General features: G+C 47.1%; 1 protein-coding gene across 1 annotated transcript; it reads right to left on the bottom strand.

Moving 5' to 3' along the window:
• Positions 1–2,778: 2,778 nt before the first annotated feature.
• LOC135902572 (pneumococcal serine-rich repeat protein-like) lies at positions 2,779–23,212 on the bottom strand. The gene is made up of 12 exons (XM_065432742.2): positions 22,994–23,212; positions 20,869–20,942; positions 19,593–19,734; positions 17,537–17,622; positions 16,590–16,721; positions 15,317–15,410; positions 14,595–14,853; positions 13,638–13,809; positions 10,484–10,616; positions 9,026–9,306; positions 5,874–7,643; positions 2,779–5,226 (listed from the first exon to the last, which is right to left on the bottom strand). Exons 1-12 carry the CDS (start codon positions 23,074–23,076, stop codon positions 2,891–2,893), a joined length of 5,562 nt encoding a protein of 1,853 aa, XP_065288814.2. The 5' UTR covers positions 23,077–23,212; the 3' UTR covers positions 2,779–2,890.
• Between the last annotated feature and the right edge of the window lie 3,721 nt (positions 23,213–26,933).

Here is a 26,933-nt window from a genome sequence, read left to right as displayed (position 1 = left end):
ATAATATAGCATTGAATAGGGTTGAATTACCGACTAAAATAAAATCAGGAAGGTGCTGTTGAATGAGGAATAATTAATTTAAAAGTAATAAAAAAATAGAATTTAGCAGGGCATTCGTTTAGATTCTGTAAGGAATGTTGACAGTGAAGCATGCATCCCTGTGGCTGAATTCCAAAGTGGACGCCCCGAACGAAAGAATTGCAGGTTCTGTCAAGTCCAGGTCAATTCTTCGAAAAGGTATCTCCAACAATCTTTTTCTTAACGCAGCAAAGCGGCGGCAAGATAGAACAAAGTGCTGTATCGTCTCCTCCTCTTCACAAAAAGAACAAAGGGTAGAGGGAACCAAACCCGACCTGTATAAATAGAAATTTACGGAGGGAATGCGGCAGCGTAATTTGGTGAGGCAGACCTCAAGCATCTTTGTGTAACAAGATTCGCTATGCCAGGGAAATGCCAGGTGTTTATACTCTGGAGAAGCTGTCAAATGTGGGTTTCTGGGTTTCTGTGGGTTTCAAATCTGGTTTCTGTCAAATAGGAGTTTCTGTATCCTGTTCATTACTGTTTCTCAGTGAGGTATCGTGACTCCTCTTGGTACTGTATACAGGTCAGCTTAGAATTTTTCTGCTGCTTTTACTATATCTTCGAGATTGCCGATGATATCCCCCTTTTTATCTTTTAGTGCATACATCATGGTTTGTCCTATGCCAGGTTTCTTTTTTACTGATTTCAGGCTGCGTTCATTTTTTACGGCTTCTTCAGTGTTTCTCATGTTATAGTTTCGAGTATCAGTTATTTTCGCCTTGTTGATCAGTTTTGACTGTTCCGCGAATTGCGCAACGCTGTGCGGCCGCCAGTCCCATACAACCGCTTAGAGCGCAGGACTCTGCGATTCTAGGCGTACTGCACTCACCGCGAAAGGTTAGAAAAACACCCGCATAAGCACAGCAGAGAAGTGGCTACGTGAGGCGGTTCGACCGATAACTGTAGAAGCGTCATTCAAAACAATAATTGTTCTCCACTTCCGGCGGCGTTTTCTCTACTTCCTTTTTCAATAAAAAGATGTTGATCCATAAATAGTCTCATAAACAACTCTTAACTTTTTATATTATTCGCTTTTGCTTGCAGTTTGGTTGTTGCTTTGGCTCTCTCCCTTAGTATATCGCTTAATTTCTCAACTCCTTGCGATTTTTGTTTCCAGTTGCCAATTTTGCACGAAAAGTGCTATACAGTTAGGGAAAAACAGACGAGGTAACGGGCGACAGTCATTTTTCTTATGCGTTTAAGGGTTATTGCAGGGTTTAATGATGGACGCTCTTTCACATTATTTTATTTCCCACCTTATCTAACCCATATCACGTGTACATGGTTCCGGGCATCTGCCGGCGTCACGGCGAGCCGTAACTCAAGAAAATAATGACGCAAAGGTAAAAGTTAAACGCAATTGGCGTTTTCTCCGGCCGCAACTCGTTCCATGAGAGTACAGACCAGCTGAGTAACAGCCGCATCCCTCTCCTGGTCCCAGGATCAGCCTAAACAAAGAGGGTTGAACTAACAAAAGCAACAGCTATGCGCGTGACCGTTGAATAGATGGTGACAACTGAACGCATCTCGAGTTAATCGCGCGGGTGCGGAATCTATGAGAAACTTGTCCTTCACATTACAAGAGGTGCCGATAACTACCGCCGTCTAAAAGGAGTGAAAAAGGCAGCATAATGCTGACCGATGAACAGCTGTCAAGTCTCAACATTGATCTGGTGGCGCTTTAGGAATGTGTGAGGAGTGGTGGCGTAGGTGGGGAGGGGGGGGGGGTATGTCACTTGATTTCGGGGGGGGGCCCGGGCCCCCCCGGGCCCCCCCCTGGGTACGTGCCTGCGATAAGTGCATGAACGGCTGCGTCTTGAAGCAACTGTAGAATAGCCTCGTGAAATTGATTATCTCTCAGTGACAGCGCGTATAGTTTTCCATCTGGTCTATCCTTATCCCGGCACCTTTAATGACTGCATCTCTCATGCGTCCCTGTGCACAGTCAAGACAGATGATGGGAATCAACTGCAGACACTGGGGTGCACATGGGGAGCTTTGGACACCTCACTGGGTCTTCAAATGCTGAGGCCATGGCCCTGGCGACGGAAATATATCGCAACAGTTGGGCCGCAAAGCCCGTATGTATGCATCTACACGAATATTTTATACAGAAATGTTCAGAATATTACGAAAAATGAGCATACGCGACATTTACGTTCCCGCACAAGAACTGTAATCAAGCGACTGCTCTCGACTGCTGCGCAGAGAGCACTGCCGATGCGCTTGCTTGTTTTTTCGTACAAGTTTGACTTTAAACCGGCCCAGCATTCAAGTCATCATCTTGTGCCTTCGTCAGAGTAATATTGCTAATCAAGCTTGTTGGTTAACCATTAGACCATACAACATGGCACGTTACGGTCAAGGACAGAGCGAAAAAAAAAATTTAACAGCACTAAGCGTGTCCTGTTCAATCTTTTCTCCTTGCTCCCACTCCGCTACGTCTTCTGCCATATGCAATATATATATCCTTTGTAAGTAAACTTTAGAATAAAGTCACAATTTCTTCCCAACTTTTGCCTCTTTTACGACCGTCGTTCTGAGCACAATTAAGTCGGCAGTAGCTGGCGTTACTTATTCGCATCACCCTTTAAAAAGGGCATTTCAGCGTCTATTAACTGTGCGAACGCAGCTGCACACGAGAGAGGTTGCGATGTGACGCTTGCGGATTCAGGCTCAAAGAGACGCACATCTTTCCCGTTATTACTCGCTTTTCTCAGATCATTTATTCACATCGAGCGCTACTAAAGAAAAATTGCAAGAGAACTGCCGAAGCGACAGGCCAGCAGTTCTCTTGAGGGGCCAATCATTACGCGGATGAGCCGCGGTTTTGGTCGCACGGTCCGACCCCTTCATTTCTCTGCGACTCCGGAAAAGACCCGGACAAGCTTAAATTATTCGCGTCCACAGACGAAAGCTCGGACATGGTGTCCTCGAATGAATAGAATGGCGACGCCAGCGGTGAGCGCTGCTCTTCAGTCGGCGCAGCAGCGCCACCGTTGAGCGTGGCGTCTGGACCTGCTTCCTCTTTTGCCGAAGACGCTGCGTCATCGCGCGTGGCGCCCGACTCTACCAGGAACGGCGGGAGCAGGCAAGAAGGTCGCCTCGATGCGAGGAGTGCTGACAGGTCGGCGCTCTCGGTCACCTCTTGGAGCAGGGAGCCAGACGAAGAGCGGCAGAGGCTCGAGCGGCGTCGTGGTCGGTGGAACGGCGGAGGGGTCGCCGCTGGCTCGGCGTCGACCGCCGTCTTCGAGACGTCGCGCTCGACGAACGGCTCCGGCGGCGGCTCGAGGGGAACCACGGTCGGCATGTTGTCGAACGAGACGGCACGAGACGACGACGAAGCCCTGCGCGCTGGCCGGCAAGGCACGTCCCCGGGCCCACTAGCCTGCAGGGCGTTCTCCGCCGGTGGTGGTGCCGCCTGAAGGATGGCGTTGTAGATGGACTCGAAGCTGGGGTCTTCGAGCGCACTTGCCAGCTGGAGGTGCCGGTTCCTGATCACGAGCCCGGTCGCGGCGCTGCCTCGTCGCAGAGACGTGCTGCTGGCTGGAGCCCACAGATCGGTGCTCCTGGCCCCTTCAGGAAGGCGGATGGCAACGGAGGAATCTGGCAGAACGACAATATTCTGCGAGGCCGGTGGACCGATGGATCGGATTGGTACCTTCGCATTTCTGGTCACTGCCGCTGCATTTGCCTCCTCGGTAGGGCTGGGTCTTTGGTCCGACCACTCGTGGGATACGCCAGTTATCACAACCGACTGACTGCGCCCTCGACGGCGCAGCTGCGGCCGAGTCTCCGACGAAGCCCCTTCCTCCTCTAAAGCAGCAATCGCCGTCTTATCTGATAGTGCATCCAAGGAAAGCCGCGCCTTTGGGCCTTTCTTCTTGGAGGGTGGCTCATATGGAGAAGCGGTGGCGGTAGGAGATGTTTCTAAGCGGGCGCACGATGAACACGATGGCGTCTTGTCATTGCGCCCTGCCGGAGCTGCGTACTTCTCCGCTGGTGCTTCAGCCGGCGGAAGCACTTGCGAGCACAGCTCGCGCAGTGGAGGCACGTTAGACGCCTTGGACAAGCGGATCGTCAAAACGCGCTTGATGTCGCCGTCCGGGACTTTGCGCGCGGTCAAGACTTTCAGCTTGGGAGGCTCAAAGCTGGTGGCTTGAGATTCATGCCGCTCGATATCTGTGCTCAAGGACGGTGCAACAGGATAGTTGAGAGCTCCCTGAATTAATTCGTGGCTGCTTTGTGTGAGCACACTGCTTAAGGTGTTGACGCTGCCGGGTGCAGGCTGCTGCGACTTAACTGACATGGTCAGCTGTTTGGGGTTTTCGGCGTGAAACAGCACGCACTGCGTTTCGTCGAGCCTGGTCGCCGAATTCGAGGCGCGCTGCAGCGCCGCATGCTGATGGATGTAGTGCTCGTTTCCAAGCGTCGCCACTTTCTCGACTTCCTCTATCCATGGTCGATCCGTGGCCACGCGGGACTGGTGGTTGCTCAAGGAAAGCCGTACGGAAGTGCCCGGTACTGGTAGCTGCGTCTGGGCACAGATATCGCTTCTCAAAGATGTTGGCAGTTGCAAGTTTTCCGACCGGACCACAGACGTAGCTGTGACCTGCAGCTCTGTACTGGGATCGACGCCGTTGACTGTCTTGCACGTTGCCGCTTCCGCCACCGCTGCCACGGTCTGCTCTGAACTGCGAAGCTCATCTGGATTGGACGGGCGGTTTGAGGTATTGCAGCTCGTGTTGGAGGAGCCGATCGCAAGTGACAGCGATTTGGACGGTGGCATCAAGTCCTTATCTGACGCACTATGGTCCAACAGCGCCCTCGGCTTGGACGCTCCTTCGCTCTCCAGCGTCGTCGCTGTCGCTGTCGTCGTCGTCACCGTCATTTTCATTGCAGGGCCTGAAGAAGGCGGACAGCGTCTGCTCGGCAACTTTGCGGAGTCAGCGCTGGTGCACGTCTCGACAGCTTCGTCGCTTGCAGTGTCAGCCTCGAAATAATTTTCTTCGTCGTCCGCCAAGAAGCTCCGCAAGGCTGTTTCGTCGAGATTTCCATCGTCCGTGTCGGAGCCCGGATGGCCGCCTGTATCCGGTAGTTTGGGTGGTTCACTGGGCGTTTTTTCTTTTTCGTCAGGCAATTCAACTGCGAAGGAAGTTGGTAAGATTACGTATTATGCCAATGTCTATAGGGAAAGCGCGCATCTCTTCGGCCTCACTTAAGGGTCTATGAAACATCTGTTGGTAACTCAAATGCTCAAAATGCGAGCCCTGACAGATATTTTTTGCACGAAAGTGAATAAACGTACCTTTTCAAAACCGACTACCGATAGGCATGCTGATTAAAAATAATGTTACCAACACTATCTTATAAATTTCATCAGAAATAAGTTTTCACGTGAATAGACTCGAATTCGCGCCGAACTCACATCGTGGTTCCCATATCTACTGCGAGTGAATCAAAAATAAAGAAAAAAAGACTTCATGGTGACATGGCCGCCCTTGTTCACTTGTATCTAGAGTCGTGTATCTCGGTGAGTATCCTGGTATTTCGAGTAGAGAAAGTAGCTTCATCACCACATGAGAAACAGCAGACAAGCCTCACTCCTGCATCACGTTCCTACCATCTAGGCACCGAGAACTGGCACGCCATTTCCCAACCTTTTCCGGAGGAGCGCGATAGACATTTTGAAACAACCTAATGTCCCTACTTGCGGTAGCTTTTGAACCTGAATAGCACAACTAAGGAGGATTCATAAACCTTCAGCTGCTTCGACATTCCTTTATACTGACCTCTTTGTTCATCCTTGACGATACTTGTAAACTCGCTTTCCATGCTGGCAAGGACGTCGACAAACGGTCTCTCCGTGAAGTGAACCGGATGCTGAGAGATTTTTGCCATGAGCTCTTGGTATGGTTTCTGAAATGATAGTGATGGCGTCGTCTCGGAGAAGACAGAAGATGCAGATGCCCGTCTGCGCCACGTGCGTCGAAGGCCAGCAGCCTCAGCGAAGCTCGGCGAATTGTTCCTCATTTCAACGGTGCCCTCGCCAGGCTCTCTGGTGGCATCGAACTTTAGCTCTTTCTCGGTGGCGTCCGCACCTCCGTTGAAAGCCGATGCGTGGCGGTCTTCCAGGACGCTATGGGTGCCCTGCTGGGGCGTCTTTTGGCTGGTCCCGTGGCTGCTTAATTTTGCATCGTCGGCAACTTCTTGGTTCAGCCCATACGCAGGTGGTGAAGGACTGGCAGATGCGAACTTCACTCGCGGCCACATTTCGCTTGACGTGTTAATTATCTCGACCAAAGAAGGCCAGGCTACCTCTCGAGGCTTGAATTGGCCAGCAGCGGCCTTTGCAGCGCGTGAGATTGCTTTTGATGGCTTCAATACGCCAATGGGAGCCGCGGCATTCGAATTCGAAGTACGTGCTTTTTCGGAAACGTAGTCTTCACTGGCGCAATCTCTGGGTTCATCACTTGAGCTGTAATTGAACTTTGTTGGAAGACGGTGCTTCCCCAACTTAGCATCGTGCTTGACGTCGCTTGTGATGACGTCAACATGTTTCTCAACCGTAGGTTCGGTTCGTTCCTCGTTGAAACACAGAATCACGGGAGATGGCCTTGCTGCACCGCAGGATCTGCTGGGAGTAACTGCCTCTATTCTTGGCACACAGTGTAAACATCTGTTCACGTTGGCATCTAGGGACGAAGCTCTTGCCTTTTCGACATGTAGCTCGGCCATTCCTAGAAGCAGCTGACTGGCTATTTCTGCGACTTGTGCGATGTTTTCTTCCGACCTAACACTGTCCCATTTCTCGGAGCATAGGAACTGGCCTGTCGGCGAGGGCCTCGCTGCTGTGCAACTGGTGAGAGATCCGTTAACGATTGCTGAGGTGACAGGTGTGCTTCGATCTCTGTGGCTCTGATCACTTTTCTCGATATAATTTTTCGCCTCACTGGGGTGCAACTCCGCTACGATGTCAGTTTTTGGACAGGCAGTTGGAGGAGACTCTGTAACTCGTGAACAACTTGGACCTGTTTGAGGCTCAGTCTTCTGTTTTGCCATGTGGGCCTTTTCAGCGCTTTTGGCACACGCTGCGAGGATATCTAGGTCATCGAGGACACATACTTGCTTTTGTCCTTCATCCTTGGTCGAACTGTGAAGGACTGTAGCACCAAGAACGGTTTTCATGGAGACAGTGCCTTGCTCCGCATCACTTCCCTTGGAGTTCTGTCCGTTCCTTTCAGCGCTTTGCAATCGAATTCCAAGTGATGGAAGCGTGTTTGTTACAGGAACTACAGACGACCTCGACTCTATTGTGTCGTATGTTCCTCTCATTGACCGGTACCCGCTTTCATAATTACGAGGACGTCTGTCGGGAGTACTCTGCGTTGTGGACGTCTGCGTTGGGGCATTAGCTTTTTCCTCCACGTTCGAGCCCACGGCGTTTGCGGTCATTTCACTTGCAGGCGTTGGAACAGGCTCAGTGGTTAAAGTTTGCTGCTTTGCGGGCTCTGTTGACGCGGGGAAGCCACGGACAGGCGCAGATAGCCCAAACACTCCGCCTGTAAAACACACGTCAGACGAAAGATTCAAGGCTCTCGTTTGCAGTTTCATGATGAATTGAATTACCGTATGCTCAGTTAATACCAGGACCACAAGCTATAAGGCAGGCTTTGCATACCCAATATGATATCCTCAAGAAGTGCAACATGCGTTTCGAAACATAAAGCCTTTGCCAGCGTTTACTTCTGAAGATACATAAGTATGGTGTGAATAGATCACTGTTGGTTGCTACTGAACAAATATGCTATGGTGCCTGTTATCCCTTTCCAAAACTTGCACTGATGCTGCGCCCGCAAAAAACCAATGTAGCTTTGTTGCTGGCTGTCGCGGGACTACGTGGGTGATGCATTTTGTAATACTTGGGTAATGTAACAATCGCCAATTTGCAGCACAATGTCAAAACCAATACTGTACACGTCGCGCGAACCCGAATGGATAACCCTGAATGATTGTATATATATACAGTGACGTCCGTTCCATAAATAAACTGATGCTACTGATGATGGGGCAGTTGATGAGCGTTCGAATATTAACTATGTTTTTTTCTCTAGGAGTAGACTTCTCATTCTGTATAAGGCGTGTATAAAATTGTTGAGGCTCCCGTAATCTAGAGTAGATGTAAGCATAAAATGGCGACCGGCAAGGCAGATTGGTTGGAAATGATACTAGCCACAATCTTAAAATGGGTGTAGTGCGTGTTCGCAACGGCACACCACACCACTCCCCACCACACCATAGCGCACCACGCCATACTGTGTACTTGTCCATATAGACGCTGCCCAGCTAGAAGAAGAAAACCTGCTGAAGGTGGCACGAACGGCAGCGTACGATGCCAGGGATACAGAGCGCACTATATCAAGGTAGAAAAGGAAATCGCCTAAAGGAGGTGCCACGCAGCGTGGCGCCATCTCTCGAGTCGACGCAAAACCCGCGCCGCGTAACCTACGGACCGCTGGCATTCAAAAGAGCACAGGCAACGCTGTCTCAGCGCCAAAAGATTCCAAGGAAATGTATGGTGCCCTGTATCTGCCTTTTGAACGTCGACTATTGGAAATGAGTAATAACACTTCAGCGTACTAGAAGTTAACAGCTTGAGTAATATTGTGAACACGTATTAAAAAGAATTGGGAAGCAATATTTTCTTGCAACTTGTTTGGGCAGTAACTAGCGTATGTATGTGGTCCTGTACCAAGTGCTGGGGGCCAGAGTTTCTTAAGTTTTGACTGGTTGCCCGGATGACCTCGTTTTGTTCTCGTAACTTGCCCGCGGGTGTTTTCGTTTGAGTGCCCAGATAACGGCGCTGGATTCTGGCTCAAGGTCACTTGAAGGTCGCCGACGATGTCAGCTAAAAGGATGTCATGCTTATTAATAATCGGCGTACGCATCGCAGGTGGTCCATTGACTTGCTGCGTCGTGTGAACAGCGGCCAGCATGCCGGCGTCCGACGGGAGCGTAGTGGTGACGCCCGCGGAGGTTGTCCTGAGCGTGGACGTGGTGACCGCGGTGGGCAATTCGGCGCTGTGACGTCCCCTGAGACGACCGCGCCGCCGCTTCAGGTCCTTCATGAACGAGTCGTCCGTCATTGTTGACTCGGACGGTGGCGGCTCGCGCCTTGGGAGGGAAAACACGGGTGGCAGGCTGGGCGTCGTCACGAGATGGTGCCTGCACGAGTTGCAAGCGGGCAGCATAGCGGCGCTGCGTTATCGGCGGGCTTGTCACTTATAGCAGCAAAGGCAAACGAAACCCTTTGACGAGGGTGGGGAGGGCTATTTATTGACCAGTAACCGTGATCGCCACATTACACGGGGGACGGTGAAGAAGGGGCACAACACTGGTGCTTAAATGGGCGCTAGAGAAAAACAAATAAAAACAAAACAAAACTAAAAATAAGTCAGTTTTGCAGGTCAAGTGAGCAAACACACACACACACGCACACAAAAAACTGTCTGCATTTATTTCTTCCCAGTTGGTTGATTCTAGCTGAGAAAATTAGCGCCAAATTCTGCGTACTTGAATCCCGTGCCGATACCACAGAACCGAGGACGTTAGTTAGACGATGCCGGATTTAAAGTTATGCTTGCCTTCTTGAACTGCTATTGTGCAAAAGGAGTCCCAGTAGGTTTACAAGTACAGTATTTCCTTATTGGAGACCGGAAGTATTCTCGAGGCGCGGCAACTATTAAAAACGTGCATAGTTCTTCATTTTTATAGGTAAGAGGGCGGCACACTGTCTTGTTCACCTTTTGTTGGGCCTGAAGTTACAATACAATACAATACAATACAATACAATACAATACAATACAATACAATACAATACAATACAATACAACACAATGCAATACAATACAATATGTTTATTTAACATCATTCGGATGTTGGGTGCGTCGATAAAAAGCCAATGAGAAGTGAGCATCGATGTTAAACTTGCAGAGTAATTTACACTTAAATTCTTTGTCAAGCGTTATGTTTTACGTGTCAGAACACCACGTCGCACGCAGCTGGCTCCTGTAAATTTTTCTTCAAACGTTGTAAATGTTAGGCCTCACACAGCTTCATATTTGCATCATATTTAGTATATACATTCTCGGATTTTACGTGCCAGCATTATTTAGCGAAAAGAGTGTCGGTTAAATGCGAAAACAAGCGCCCTTACAAAGGTTACCGTGGTTTGAGAAGAACACATCGCGAGCATTCGGTGCTGGGAATGTCAAGTTGGCGTCGACACGCATAGCTCGTTTTTACGTCCATGCATGGGTAAACCTGCAAGCAGTTTCTCCACGGTTTCGGGTTGCCACCTCATACAGCGCTTCAAGGCGCAATGGCAGAGCGACGTACGCACCTGCCTTTCCCTGTTTCGACGGTGACCACAATCTCTTGATCGTCGCTGAGTATCCTCCGCATCTGCTCGTCCTCGGGCAGCAGCACGTGAATGGGCGACGAGCTGCTGTGCACGCTGCGTTCCGGCTTTGCTTCTGGAAGGCAGCGAAATGCCAGGCCCGGGCTCTAGCGGGAGACGTAGGGAACTTAAGCTTCAAAACATTTCTGCGGCGATTTAGGCATTATATCGAACCTCTTTTGAAGTCCCGGCCAGATCTATGGTTTAAACCGCGTTCGCCACATTGTGTGTGTGTATGATACATACATATATATATATATATATATATATATATATATATATATATATATATATATATATATATATATATATATATATATCAGGTGAGTTGGATAGGTGTTTCCCCACGATGAGATGCAGCAATTAATATGTGAATAAAGACAAAGTATAATTCAAGTAAGTTTGACGTGGCAAAATAGTGATGTGCTTTCAGCAATAATCTCATGCCATGCATTAAGTTGTGTTGAATGCACGCAATATGACATGTATTTGAGGTTAGAATCTAGTATTGGTACGAGAAATGAGCCATGAGCCGGGAATGAGCCACATGAGCCATGTTCTAGAAACGTTAGTGTTGTAAGGCTGGCTTCTGTTCGAAGCATGCTTCTGTTTTGCCTGGGATCACCGCGTCTTGCGCGCTTATCTGCCCTGGTGGCCTATAGTGGGCATGGCGTTACGTTACTAAGCTCGAGGGCGCGGGGTCGAGTCCCGGCCGCGGCGGCCGCACTTCGATGGGGGCGAAATGAGAAACGCGATGGAGGTGAAATTCCCGCGTACCGTGCATTAGGTGCACGTTAAAGAACCAAAGGTGCTCAAAATTAATCCGGAGTTCCCCACTACAGCGCGCCTCTAATCAAATTGTGGTTTTGGCACATAAAACCCCATAATTTTTTTTCTTGCACGCGCTCGTATTTGCGCGAGTGGGTAACTTAACGCACGTACAGTATAGGGCAGGTGCAGTATAGGCACGTTCAGCCATGTGTGTGGAAATGTCGTCGAGTCCGTAACCGTAAAGCACGTTGGCGAAGCGAGAGGCCACAGGGGCAGCCGATGTAGCAGCGCCGAAACAAAACAGGGACGCCAGAAAAAAAAAAGAAGCGTGATGACACAAGCACTGTCTTTTACTTGAAGGTTTAATGCACATGTACAGCCACGGCCGCTGGATTAAAAGAAAGAAAAAAAGGTCACCTTTTCTTTTATACAGCGGCCGTGGTGCACCTCAGGGATATACAAAGTCGAACGCGCCAAAACTAAAACGAATGAAAGACATTCGAAACATTTACAATATCTTGCATTTGTAGACACACATGTGCAGTTAAGGATGTTTCACATATGCACATTCATCTTGGTTACAGAAATGGAGGGCAGTGGATGCTCAGTAAAAGACACGCCCAGCTTTACGCCTTGTGTTGCTCGTGTTGTTTACAAGGGTGTCGCTTTTTTCTAGCAGAGTCTACATCAGCCAGACCTGGCCTTGCATCTGCGTCCGCCTGAATGAACACCACAAATAAAGAAAAGATATGCCCAGCTTCCTCTCGCCATTGTCGTTCATGCGGTTGCGCCCTGGATCTTGCAAATACCTCTATCGCTGTGAGACACAAGGATAAGCGTATTAGAGAGATAGCTGAAGCATGTCATATTAATAAGCGCGTGCAGGTGTGTGCAAGTGAGCCCTTTAGCTTCCTCCCCTCTTCTCTCTCTCTCTCAAGAAAAAAGAAAAAAAAAAGATTTCAATATGCATATCTGACGAATTTTTCACATGCGTACGTGTACAGGTGATATTGTGAAGGCTTTGGCTGTTTTCATTCCGTTTTTGTTTTAACGCATTCCGCTTTGTATACATTTTTAACGTGTCAGCATTCATTAGACCTCCAGATAAGGACAGTGCTTGCGTCGTTGCTTATCGCGTTCGCGTAGTTTTTTGTGTCGTCTCCGGGTTGACCGCTTTTTTGTTCTTCACGTAAACTTTTGCTGACTTGCGGGATCCCTGTCATTAAGCTTTGCATCAGATAATGCTTACAACTGCAAATCATTACAGGTCTTTAGGGGTTAGCTCTCAGTCAAAACAGTTCCTGATGTATGCTTACGGTACACAGCTACGAAACCTACAGACAATGAAGCCAAGGGAAAGCACAGGGGAATCAACCGTGGATTTATTTAAAATGTAGGAATAGCTCGAAAAAAAAAAAGATCAGAATGCCTCTTGCCGCCGGTGGGAGCTGAATTCGTATCTTGCGCATTGGGCTCGAGATGCTCTACCAATTAAGCTACGGTGACTACCATCCTCCCGTCTACCTTCCTTTTCGATATTTTTGTTTTACTTCTAGTTTCAGCCTTGTAAGAACGGAGCCTCAATAGGCACGGCTACGCCCCAAGAGCGCTTCAGCGTGCGTGTAGGAAGGCGCCCTAGCTGTAAGCGTTAGCCAGCGTCACCCGTGACCATGGGGGACAACTTCGGAGACCCTTTCGCCACATCCAAAATTACACCAGCGCGCCTTTCCAGCAAAGGCGCGCCCGTGCTAACTAGGAGGCAACAGTCCTTCAAAACGCAGCCTCCACCATAGCTCATTTGGTGGAGCAAAGTACGTGTAATATGGAAGGTGTGGGTTCGGTTCCCACGGGGGCAAGTTGTAGCTTCATCCCTTTTCATTCTTCCATTTCCTCATTATTTCTGCATTGCAGGTAAAACTCCAATTATTTTTATTTATGCTTTCTTTGGACTCGTCGTCTCTTGGCTTCATATGGTCGTAAGGAACAACGATGTTGCCCCTCAGTTCCTCTCATACTTAAACGGTACTCAATAGACGGTCGCATTAAATGGTGGAAGCTGTTCGATTGATGACTCCAGCAAATTTAACAGGGAGAGGCGGGCTAGTTGGTGGTCGATACTGGAATGCATCACGTAACCGCGCAAACGACAACGGTCGAAGAATGAAATACACAGGACAGGTGCGGAATCCGCGCCTGTCCTGTGTGTTCCCTTCTTCGTCCGTTGTCGTTTGCGCCCGCGCCTGTCCTGTGTGTTTCCTTCTTCGTCGGTTGTCTTTTGCGCGGTTACATGATGAATTCCAATATTGACCCCGGCAAGACAGCTCACCGATCTCGCGTTTCTGCTGACAGACGAGATCTCGCTTTTCGGGCGTGCGGTGCAGCAGCAGCGGCGTGTCGCTCTTCTCTGGCTCGTCCTTCGAGACGCGATCGTTCCCGGACAGCGACGAGGATCGCTCGGCGTTCGAGCAGCACTCGTGCAGCGTCGACAGCCCTGTCACCTGCGACCGGTGTACTGCACGTTCTTTACACTGCTGTGACCGGTCGCGAGCGAGCGTTTGGTTTACAGCACTCGACAGCAGAATGTTGCAGTCGTGATTTCCTCGCGCCACTTCCGGTTCGATGCGCCTGGCTGTAGTTGTAAGTGAATTAGCCGAAGGCGACTCAGCCTTCTTCGCATGCACAAAGAGTATGGTGCAGCAACTTGAAGGTGCTGTTGCCAACGGTCATTCCTTGTTTACTCCTTTCCAGCTTATCGAGCTTTTGTGCAGGGCGAAATGGCATGGTTTTAGGCGTGTATTATATACATATCAGTATAACTTAATTTATACACGTTCTCGTGCTCCGAGTTTATTATTTGACCTAGAGTAACCGCCACGGAAAGGTGTTCGGTTCCATCCCTGGATCAGCGAGAACTTTTCTTTAAATGCGAAGCTTTCTGAGAAACCCGTATGGGTTTTCTTTCTGGCTTCCTGAAACTCTCTGGCAAATGGCAATTTTTCCTTTTTATAAAGCTTTCTCTACCTTGCGGATTTCCTGCAGAACTGATTTGATACACCTGTTCCTTGATGTGTGCTTGAACGTTGTGTTGTGCGCTATTATCGAGAGCACGTGAACACTATAGCTGAGCATGCAGGTTCTTTTCCTCTTGCACAGGAACGTCTCTAAATCGTTAACGTGCTGCTCGTTAACGTTAACGTTAAACGTTAAATCGTTAACGTGCCTGCTCGCGCTTCGCGAGCTATTTCGATTCGGGACCACGCGCCAAGGCTCGGTGTCTGCGCACCCTGCGACTTGAGCCCTTGTGGCTGATGTAGCGGGGTGGGTGCCGAGGCAGGCTTATTTCGCTCTGCGTTCGCAGTCGCCTGGGTTCGTCGGTGTCCTCCAGTACGTTGCACTCGCCTTCGCGGTACTCGCACCTGCGTCCCCAGGCCCAGCGTCCGCCCAGCATGCGCGCCGTCGATGACGCTGAGGACGTGTCAGCCTGTAGGCTTAGGCCTGCCTTGGTACTGAGGCTACTGGAGCGCTCACGCTCTCGCAGCATCCTGCGCCGAGTAACGGGTCAAGCTGCCGTTATTTGGTAGAGTGGTTTCGAGCTTTTGTCGCGTCTTTACATTTATGTACACGAGTTTCGAAAAAGTGTTCTTCGAGTCAGTGGCGTATTCGACGAATGTGTATAATCCCTCCTCGCGAGCACACATACGCAAACGGGTATGCACGCATGCATTTTTGCAAGCCTTACTTTTTGCTCGGGCTAAGTATAAGTACACGTTCCTAAAATAATATGTTTTAAATAGATGCTACAACCCTTTCACATTGTTCAAAGCTTGACTTTACACGCTATGCACATGCAGACGCGTGCTCTCACTGTATTCTCTCGCTGTTGCTAACATTCCTAAGAATAGCTTAAGTACAGCGCTACTTGGCACGGAATTGCGTTTAAGCGACGTTTTATACCGCTCTTTCAAACTTTTATATGCGCCCCCATAGCTGTAAGCGCTGACTCACTTTTGGTACGCGTAACCTCCAGCAGCAACGAGCAACGCCAGAACTAGCATAACGCTGATGGCGGTCGGGAAAATGTTTCCGGCTGGGCCGGACGCTGGAAAAGGAGAAACGGTCGGTTGCAGCGGGTGTTATTTCGCGCAGTTTTCACGCATACGCAAGGCATTGACTATTCTTGATGCAGGAAGAACGCAGGAAGAAAATCAATCAATCAATCAATCAATCAATCAATCAATCAATCAATCAATCAATCAATCAATCAATCAATCAATCAATCAATCAATCAATCAATCAATCAATTGATTAATGACATAATTATATAAGTATGTTTACCCGATTTGAATGCGAAAGCATTAGGACCTGTCCAAGTTATCACCTTAAATTAAGAGTCCACCTTATCCACCTTCCTCTAAATTGTACCACCCTTAATCCATCTTAATCCACTTTGATCCACCTTAATCTAATTTTGGGAGTGGACAAGCTCTAACGACATGACTGTTCACCGTGGGATTTCGCAGTGCGAGCCGCAGCAGTTCCAGCGCCGGGAACGTGACGTCGTCACTTAATCACGTGGGTTTTGCTACCATCACATGATAACAACGGACGCCGGATTTTCCACTTCATGAGGCATATAATGCTTCTGTATTAAAGTAGAGAAACAAAACTACAAAATCTGAAACCATGACAGCGTTCGCACGGGGTCCCATGAAAGGGCTGCCATTGATTTTTCTCGCATCGAGCAAGTAGGCAGTATAGTTATTCATTTATTCATTTACATTAAACTGTCGTTTCAATACTGGATAGTGCAGGGCGGATTACTGCAGGTATAAGCAAAGTAATGCAAGAGAAAAATAAGTACAATAATATGTAGTTATGCAACAGTCTAGTGAATACATTTCTCGAAAGGAGCTATGTAACGTGAAGAGAATAGAGTACTGATAAATGTCTCGTTTGTTGAACGCTTCGTAAAGATATGGCAAAACAATGGGGCATGCTCTTGGCAAATGCATGTTTTTATTATGGTGTCGAATTGACAGCTTCAAAGGCCACGAATAGGAGAACGCATGCAATGTTTCCAGCCTGAATTACGTCTTCGATGCTCTAACTTGATAGCTACATTGCAATTGCGCAATGAAGTAGATCACACCATGAAGTAAAAGTGCACTAACCTTCTTAGCTCTTTTAGAAGCGTTTCAGAGGCACTTTCGCTTTACACTCTGGAGTTGTGGTGAGACTAGTCCAGCGAAGTAGGGAAAAACAACTCGAATGCACTCACGCAGCAAACAGAGCCTTCCCGGTGACAGTTGAAAGGGCTGTGAGCACTTGCACAAAAAGTTGACGCACCGAACGTTCGGGTTCTTGAAACTGCACTCTTGATTGCTGACGCACGCCTCGTAAAGCTCTTTGGCTAAAGAAAGAAAAAAAAAGAAAGAAAGAACGAAAGAAAGAAAAACGAATAAAACACTCAACGCTCTTAGCAAAAAAAAAAAGAAAGGTGACTGAACGCAGTTGCAATAGCAAGCTCGGGTCCCTCCTGCGCACAGTGTTGCTGATGTGCAGTACTTTCTCTTCGTCACCAACCATCGCTTCAGGTGCACGTTGATAAAGCTGTGATTTGTCTGAAGCCCCTGTATGATGCAGCCAAGGAGGTTACATACTTGGCTGCAGCGCTATATTGTGGCGCCATCTAGCCTACACTTCGCCATCTAGCGTATAAATGCCCGTTCTCACATTATTGTGGCTCTCCCGACTTGTTTATTTCCCCTTTATTGCGTTATTACACATATGGCAATCAAAGAGCTTCAGACAATCTGACATAAACCGGTGCGAGTGATAAACATAAATTAATACTGCAAGTGAAGTTTTGCATGTGTACACATGTCTGTGACGCATATGACACACAAAATGCGTTTTACAAGAGGTTTCAAGAACCATTGGAAACACTCATAACTGACAATCGCAAGTAAAACAGTCACTAGCTGAGCAACGCGACACGAAACCGTCAACTCTTGCGATATCATGGAATTATATAAATAGTGCACCCAAGCGTGTTTGCGTTACCAAAAGCCCTGCTTGCGTTATCTTGCACTCCTTTTGCGTTACGCGCGGTGGTTTGCGCCCCCTAAGTATTGGCGCCCGAAACCTACTATTCCTTATTGACACTGTCATTCCCGCGTAAGCATTCGTAAGGTCCTATTTCTTATATGGTATTTATTTACTTACGTCGGACGCACTTTTGGACTCCACCTTCGTCGACGTAGACGGGCGTCGAGGGAGCGCAGGCGCATCGGGATACGCGAGCTCCGTTACTGCAAAACCGCGATGCATGGACGTATGCCAAGTATGGAAAGTGATGACATGATAAGATTCGGAGTCGACGCAAAACACATTGAAGTTCTTTATGTATGTGTAACAATCTAATTAGTTCTTAATGCGCCTACTCTTCAAGAGGAAGCTTGAACTCGCGCCAAAATCCGATGCCACCTATTCTAATACATGTAAAAGGTGTAACCACTGGGCCGATCTGAATGAAATTTGATGCATTTTAGAAAAAAAAGTGAAACTATATTTACTCTTGAAGCGAAATTTTGAGTTAATGCCTGAATTGCCCAAAAAATTTTTGAAAGAAATGTGAAGCTGGAAAAACACAGAAGCACAACGTTTGCAAATTCGTAGCTCTGCACCTGAAACAGATATCGCAGTTCTGTAAGCTGCATCTGTTAAAGCATTCAAAGCGAACACATTCAATATATCACTTTATATCTTACCTAAATTTTTTACATTGTTACAAGGGTTTTTCAAAACTAGTCACATATTAGCGGTCTGTTTGAGAGCCATGTATAAGACTTCAATTCTGGCCGCGTTAAATGTACTATTAGATGCAATACAGAATTGTGATATTGTTTTACATTGTTGAGTGACAGAGTTGTAAACATGATAGTTTTCTGTTCTGCAAATGTTTACATTTCAACAACTTTTAGTAAGAAATTCACGATCTATATATAAACTTTCTTACCAACGGTCACAAGACTAACATTTTCTTCTAAATGCACCAAACTTCATCAAATTCGGTGCAGTGATTGCCAACAAAAACAATCTATTTTCTCATGTACTTAGATAGGAACACCCAAGCTAAAACTTTCTCTTAACATAGTCGTGTTCGCTAACAAGCGAAGTCCCTGAACTGTTTTTTAGGCACAACGTTTGTAACATGTACAACTTACAGCGTATATGTTCATTCCGTCTTCTTGCTTCTTAGATGTTCTGTTCATCGTAAACACGCTGTACGAATGTGATACAATTGCGTATGGCTCAGTGAATGTGAACCATGTTGGCCCGCGAAGCGCAGCCATCGAAGAAACAGGTCAAGCACGCCTAGTAGTAACGAACTCACATCTTTATTCACCTCGAACGCGACTACTGCGGCCACTTATATATTGCCCGCTAGGCATGGCGCAGCAGCAACACAAAAAGGCAGCGCTGCTTGGGGGCGCTGAATTTCAGCAACTTTAACATTGTGTCAGAAGGCCTCTTAAATCGCAGAAAGCCTAGGCGCCTCGATCAGTGACGTCACGTGCGTAGGTCGACAGCTCATACGCTCCTATGGGTGTTACGGGCGACGTTTAGCGTGGCTATTTTTCGAAAGCAAGGTTTTCAGTGTAAGCGCAAGCCAACTTAAATGACGTCACAGACAAAGGTCGCAGGTATGCTCTTATAAAATGAGCGTTGGTTGGCCGTATCGGTCCAGATACAAAATGTGCAATGTCCGTGACACTCATCCAGTTATGCGAAAGCATGCTTGTTCAATGTCATATGATCACTTGTTCATGAAAACATTCCGATGACGGGTGTCGTATCAATTGACGAAACATCGCGCATACTCATGCGAATATCTTGGCGAAAGATTAGAAGGGGTCGTAACGCAGTGCAGAAAAACTGGACGTTTCTGTGGCTTGTTAAGTTTGCTTCTGGATAAGACATTTCTGCTTAACAGAGAAGCACGCTTTACAGGCAGCACATTACAAAAAAGATGTTACGTCAGGACGTAGGCCGATGAAGTCAGAGGCCCAGACTGACGGCTTTATTACTTTGAAACTAATGCGCACTTTCTTCTTTCGCCATGACATCTAAGCTGGGCGGCAAAATTAAAAGAAAGGGCTCCTGAATGCGCAGGTGGCATGCCCTTAAATAATTTCTTTTCTGTTGCTGTGCCATATTTTGCGCGCAGGATAGCCAAGAGACAAGGAGAAGGCGTAACGTTGAGCGAAAGCATGCGTACCTTGTGCACGCGAGTCCGAGAAGGACGTTGCACTGGCGTTCGAGCGAGCACTCTGAGCCGAAGCCCAGAACCACACTCGTGCCGCCGAAGACACCTTTGCCGCCGTTCGACGTGGGTGCTGTCCGGTTTGACTGGGCATCTACTGCGGCCCGGAAAAAGGCATGCAGTCTATACCGAGCACAAGTCCTTTCACATTCTTTTCATGACGCGAGCAGCGCGACGGAACTCAAGACAAGGAAAAGCGGACGACGACACTGGCTAAATACAGTTTTGTTTAAGTAGAAGAACGGACAGTATATAAGTAAAGCAAATTCTAATGTTATCGAAACCAAAAATGCTGTTTATCAATTAAATGGCGTGGAATTATTCGCTCAGAGCTTTTAATACCCATCTGTTTCAAATATGAATCAAGTTAGCAACCCCAAAACCCGTAGCTCGTGGCAATGCAAGGAGAACGGGGCGTAACACATGCACCAGGTTAGCACGTGTGGACAGCCACGGCATATTCCTGCAGCGGGGTAGACTGACGCAGCTCTTGCCCTTTGTTTTTTTATAAACTATGTTTCCATATAAATATTTGTCAGATTTATTTCGATTTTATAGTTTACTGCTTCTTCCTTCTATATTAATAATATAATATAAAATAATAATAATAATAATAATAATAATAATAATAATAATAATAATAATAATAATAATAATAATAATAATAATAAAACCTTGCTAGTCAGCGCTGTGTGCTGTCGCCACTTTTTCTTCCATTGTGGTCCCGTCCCTCTGTTTCTATCATGAACGTAAACAAACTTGCGTGCAGTCCTCTGTCCTTCGGAATATTTGTAGAAGTTCGACGGTACATTTTTAAGGCAGTGTTCTTTTCCGATAGAGTACCTGCAACCGCCCTTGTTACCGGGTGTACAAATGGATACATTGTTAGAGTCTCGTGAGCGCTATTATTTTGGGCCCTGACAAGTTTTGAGGTGCTGTTGCAGGTTACACCGAAAACGTTGCTTCTAGAATGCGAGGACGTAAAAAATGAAGAAAGAGATTGTTATGCGTTCCAGGAATGTTCATGTTCTTCTTGTACGTTCACGGGCAGAACAGCCCTTGAAAGCAACGAGTGGTTGGAAATACGTGTGCTGGACAAATTGGAGTTGCTGCATCGCCTTAGAAGTGAATATCAATGCCAAACTAAAATAAAGAAGACGACCTGAACGCTAAGCAAAATAAAAGAGGCGATTCGATGAAACGTACAGTTAGAAAAAAGAACTTGACCTACCTGTATCCGAGCTGCTATGGCTGCCAGTCAAGCCGTGGAAAGAGTCTTGGAACGAATCGAACGGATTCCCGACACTAAATTAAAAAAAAACAAAAAACACTCTTACGAGGTGCACTTCACCACAACGCCATGTTGCGTGCCTCTATAGAAACATTTTTCTTAGTCATAGTTTCGTAAATGTTAGCTCAGTGCAGGCAAAGTATTTTCTCGAACGAGTTCATAAATTTTCACGCCGAAATTAGGAATGCATAAACGCAGACAATTGACTTTCACTATAGCCATAGACTCTGAACGCCTTGCCCAGGTGCAGCATAGGGATAAAAGAAATTGTGGCCGATCCAACGCACCTTGTTGAAATCTACATACAGCGAAGCGTTTCTTAAATGCACAAAGAGTGATGTCATCCGTGTTAGCTTCTGCGTTATTGCAATCTTAGTGCAAGGCTATACCGTAGGCCTTCGCCCAAACATCATCATCCACGTTGCAAGCTGTCAAAACGCAGCCCCTACGCATGTGCTCGGGTCTCGAGAGCACGTGCTCTCTTGCCATACAATGTGACACACGCGGAGATCATATCAAAAAGCTGGTTGGCGTTGGAGCGGTAGACGTATACGCGTGAATATAAAATTTATTTTGAATTACGTTCTCCAAGACAGGAGAACGTTTTTTGCATTTGACTAATTTTATGTATTTCTGTTCTGTGGTCCTTGTAACTGGGAATAAAAAAAAACAGATTATGGCCTAATTGTTAGACCATCGGGCTGCTGTACAGGAGAACCGACGTTCAATTCCACAATCGGGTGCGTAACTCATCTTTTTTTTTTTTTTTGAGGTGCGTGCTATTGGGCAAGACAACAGAAGCTGCCAGCAGCCAAGGTCAGGAAACTCCGGGAGGGTTCACAAAGAAAGCTTCGCTTTGAAGCTTGGAGCCTGAAGATAGGAACTATAGAGGAAGAGTGCCCGAATTATCAGAAGGATGAAATTACCGGAAACGAAGTCTCTCGGGGCCGCGGATTCACAAATATCTTTCGTAAATGCTCTTTGTCATTGGCTAGCCAGCTTTGCTAATAAATCACGCGTCAGGATTGGGTGAAATTTTTTCGCACGCAGAATTTCAGCATAACACGTTTCTTTTTGAAATACGGGCCTCGATGTTTAGTTAAGTCACTGCAGAAGACGCCATGCACTTTACGGGAGGCTTACTTGTATCCGCGGGCAGCTGGCTTCTTCAGAATTTAGAAGCCAAGCGCCCAGAAGTAATAAGACATTGTGAGCTCTATATTTAGTTTCTGAGGACGCCAATAGTCACTGAAGAAGTCCCAGAAGACATTATCTTGTTTACAGTGACTGTCGACCTCATTTAGTGGGTACTTAATGCAAAAGAAGCTAGCCTGATGTCAACTTTGCTTTTTTTTTCTTTTGCACCACAAGGAAGATAACATAAGACATACGTGAATAACTAGACCACTTCAAATGGCACATCTAGTTATTATAAGTGTAGTTCACTCGCTAGCAAAGTAGGCGGCCTGCGAAATGTAACTCGCAGTAGAGCTGCCATATTTGAAAGTATAATAAACGTTCTTTCGCGTAAGTGTGCACGCGGGCACAAATACTGTCGCAGATGTACGCCAGTTCTACCATCCTATACCTGAAAGACAGCGAAGCTGCGTGAGCTAGTTCTCACGCCTGAGATTTACCCTAGGTTGTGCAAACGTCCTCTATCATATCGCGTGAAATTCCTTTGCTATATCCAAGCCTTTTTAAACGCTTCGCTATATCCGAGCTTAATGCTTCTGTATTGTTCTTTATATATCCGACATGTTCATGCACGTTGCGACACTTCTAGCGACGCCGGCATCTGGCTGTCCGTTCCGACAGCTTGGTTGGGCTTCATTGCTAGCTTTTCTCACTGTTGGCTTATCGCCGACGCCCTCCTGCGCCGATGTGATACGGCGGGGTGCGACGTAGGCTACGTCACTGGCGCTTCTTTGATTGACATTTGATACAGATCCACCTATCGGCGGTCTTCGTCGCTGCCACACGAAATCCGTTGTGGAACTCCGCTTAACAGCTTCTCCGTAAAAGCTACAGCGATACATTAGGTGGGCATGGAAGCGCGACTTACTCCATGACAGCATGTTGACCGGCGACCATTAGAACAAACATGGTCGAGATCAGGCAGGTCAGGGACACGGCGTGACCAGCCATGCTTCTTCCAGATGAAAACTTTCCGCGCTTTGCCGAGCTGCCGAAGCGGTATTGAGAACAGGCAGGCGAGGCCAGGCAATGGCCGTCTTGATCGTTCTTCTCCTTGAAGCACCCGAGCTCCTCGCGGCGTGCTGACGGACGCGCGGAGCGTGCTTGCTTGCTCCTTAAATCGTGGCGCTTACCCACTACGGGGGATCGGCCAGGAAGCTGGCGGTTAACAGGTGAGATAACATGTAAAAGAGCAAGTAAGACAGGGTAAGAAGAAAATTGTGCAGATAATATTGAAATACACTAATTTACAGGGATTGATTTTAGTGAGGACAATACGTGGTTTACAAGAAGACAGCAATTTATTGGTAATTAGTGATATCGAGTATCATGAGGAACTTTGTTCGGGAGCCAACTATTAATTCAGAAACCTACCCTGGGATTCTCCTTACGTCGCATAGGTAAATTCGCAAGTGACCATGAAAGTGGCTAAATCCGAATGCAGAGGCCCGAAAGAGTGGATGTTTTGGGAAATTACTGTAGTACAGGATCCCCTTTGTATTCGGCGCTCTTCATCGATGTATGCGTCTTGTTCACTTGTGCGGACGTCAGGCGCCGAAGAGGCACGTACATAATCAAAGCACAAACAAGGGGAACGCAATGCCACAACAAAGGCCATAAAGGCTCGATTTTTAAACGAAACCGCCTATTCCATGGCAAACATGTCGCTTTGCGGCCCAGGCATTTCTGTTTTGCAAATGAGAGCCCACATCGTGGTGGTTAGATTTATGGCGCGTACAGTTATGCAATTTTTATCAGATTCCGTACTGACGCCTTCTCCGGAGAACAAGCACGTGATATTTTTAAGGTATACCGAATTCTTAAACACTAAGAGGCTTGAGATCTCCCTTTCAATATTACGTTACCGCATTACGGACGACGTGAAACTAGCTGTCGAGATTAGGGAACGCATCGATTCATTGCCATGAAAGAGCACCATGCCACATTTCAGTGGATTTCAAGTCACTGCGGTGTCATAGGTGACGAGCCCATCGATCACGCTGCGTGGTTAGCCCTTGAAGACGGCATACAGGAATCTACACCATTGTCAACATCAGATATCGCTAGGAAAATTTGCCTGCTTGCACGAAACATCACACTAACCGTGTGGAACATCCCAAGTTTTCAGAACAACCGAATGCACCGCCTTGACTCCTCATTCCGCCTTCGCATCCCAACTGGACTTTGACGACGCGAAGATGCCCTATTTTGTCGGTCTTTATGAAGTATTTTGCTTCTCGCACTGAAATGGTCGACAACACTACGTGTGATTACTGTGGTAACGAGGAGAGCTCTCAACAAATTGTGTGGCTGTCCTCGCTATAGGTGACGAAGATATAATAAAGTTTTTGAAGACAACAAACTTTCACCGACGGCTTTAGCGTGAATTGGTTTTCACTGTGGTGCCCGTATTCCTGTGCTGCGGAAGTGTTCGGCAATCGTGGATCGGCGGTGATCGTGTGTCTGTGCTTTCTGTCTGTTTTTTCCCTTTTTACTCACCCCTCTCACTTCCGTAGTGTGAATCATGAAACCGGATTTTGCGTGGTTGCTGTGGTCACAAATCTGGTTACCTATCTTCCTTTCTCATTCTTTTATTCTCTCTGTCGCTGAGTGACAAAGAATGAGTGAAATAAATAAATAAATAAATAAATAAATAAATAAATAAATAAATAAATAAATAAATAAATAAATAAATAAATAAATAAATAAATAAATGTGTTTTTTTGTTTAACCTGCCCAGGAAGAACACTGAAGTCTGCGCGGTGATTAAAAGAAAGTAAATATGTAAAACTACAACAAAAGTTATCGGATAAAATACATTGATGAAAAACACAAACAACGAACTACATAAACAGCAGCATAATAGCAACAGTACAGCAGTAACAGAGAATTTCGGGAAGAAGTACACAAACAGAAGGAGAGGGTTAGCTAGCAAGTGAAAACTCTATTGAGCTCTAGTAATTGTGTTCTGCTGCGACTGGGGCGGATCCTTCAGGGGAGTCTCCCTCCTTGGGTCTTCCCCGGAGGTCTTCAGCAGCTGCTTCGTTCGTCCTCTATCGCAATGGTCGGCTGCCCACAGTCCAGGGCTCCACTGGCTTCTGCTGTCCGTCGAGCACGCCGCATTAGACCCAGCTGGTCTTCACAGCGGTCGCTGAACAGCAGTTCCTCCCCTTACTCCGCACTTGGGTGTGACATGATTGGGACTACGTCAGCTTGTTGACATGCCCATGTTATGTGGTATAATGTGGGTTTCGGATTGCACAATGGACATTTGTCCTTATATATTGTGGGGTACATTTTACTTAGTACGTTAAAGTTAGGGTACGGCCGTGTTTTTAGTCGTCTCTATGCGACAGCTTCTTCTCTGCTAGAAGACTTCCGCTTGAAAGAAGGCTCAAGAGAAAGTGCGAAGCTCGGGACAGAAAGAACACAACACGTTTTGAATTATATCCCGATGGAAAAAATGACGGTTACACAGACTTCGCTTTCTGCGGAGAGACGAGTGTTTGTTGAAAGAGGCGTGAACGTGGAAGGAGCTATGTTCCCTGGTACTCTCCTGCTGAACTAGCACTGAAACAGAAGCTAGCAGATCCGATTATGCAATAATTCCATGAATGATTTTGCATAAAAAGAGGACGTCGGTATACGACTACGTCTGCAACTAAGTGGTACAATAGTAGGATAATTAATCTGACTTGAACCGTTGTTGGTTCGCGAGTCTGAAAACTATGTACCCGCTCCATTGATATGCTGGTTGAATTTCTTGTGCACTTCCACGCCACTAGGGCGTATTCAAGTAATGCGAGACATATGGATGCGAAGAATTCGAGGTAGGGAATAAGTGGGATACGGAGATTCCGTGTAAGTCTGCAGGCGGAACCGGGCGTGCACAGGCCACGTGATGCTACGCGCTTTGAGTGAGCGGAGGAACTTAATGTGCTTTAAAAGAGCATTTGGACGAAAGGGTTGAGTCCCGTGGCACTGCTGGCGTTCTGTCCTCCATAACCGATGCTCAAGCAATATCCACTTTTACTTCCGCAAACTAACGGCATATTCATCCTGTCGTATGTGTTTCTTGTCCGCGTCCTAATATAGCGCATACGAAAGGATGGACGCCAACTTCTAGCCGAGTTCATTCAGAACGAGAGTTCGCTTTTATGTATAGCTAACCGTAAAGGTACGTCCTCACTCGCGGAAATAAGCGCGCGCAAGGCGGCGCGATGATTTCGGCAGCGCTTGTGGTGTCGTCCTCTCGTCTCGTGCACCGTCTACGTTTTGTTAACACCAGGATGGAAAACCAACAAGCCCAAGCTGCTATTCTAGAAAACTCTTGCCGCGAAAGCGCCTTTCGCGGCGCGAGTTTTTAAGCGCGCCGCCTTGAGCGCGCTTATTTCCGCAAGTGAGGACGTACCTTTACGCGGTTGCGGTGAAGATACATGCAAAAAAGAAAAGAAAAAGTAAAGAAAGAAGAAGAGGAAAGAAAAGAGAAAAGAGTTTATTTTGTCCGCGTCTTTCTTGCACTATTGCTTTCTTGAAGTAGGACTCGCCAGCTATAGCTGAAACCAAAATTCTGCTATCCACTTTTACCCGCAGTGGTAGAGCGAAATGCACAAACGCTCATTCACTGAAATTTAGGCGCACTTTAGAGAACTGCAGGTGGTCAAAGTTAATCCGAAGTCCTCCACTCTGGTAGGCCTTATAACAATATCAGGGACTTGGCACGTAAAGCCTCTGAATATAAATACACCTTTTTTCTATCCGCCTTTTCACTTCGTGAACTAAGGATGAAGAGGTGGCAAATTGGCACT

The sequence above is a fragment of the Dermacentor albipictus genome, chromosome 3 (assembly GCF_038994185.2).
Source record: "Dermacentor albipictus isolate Rhodes 1998 colony chromosome 3, USDA_Dalb.pri_finalv2, whole genome shotgun sequence".
In the NCBI taxonomy this organism is placed as follows: domain Eukaryota; kingdom Metazoa; phylum Arthropoda; class Arachnida; order Ixodida; family Ixodidae; genus Dermacentor; species Dermacentor albipictus.
This window is presented reverse-complemented; position numbering and strand designations above follow the sequence as displayed.

Coding starts and splice junctions, on each gene's coding strand:
- LOC135902572 (XM_065432742.2), bottom strand. CDS start 23,076: ATGGCTGGTCACGCCGTGTCCCTGACCTGCCTGATCTCGACCATGTTT. Junction 13,810..14,594: donor ACAAGGGCTCAAGTCGCAGG/GTGCGCAGACAC, acceptor CACCGGTCGCAG/GTGACAGGGCTGTCGACGCT. Junction 7,644..9,025: donor CAATGGACCACCTGCGATGC/GTACGCCGATTA, acceptor TGTGTTTTACAG/GCGGAGTGTTTGGGCTATCT.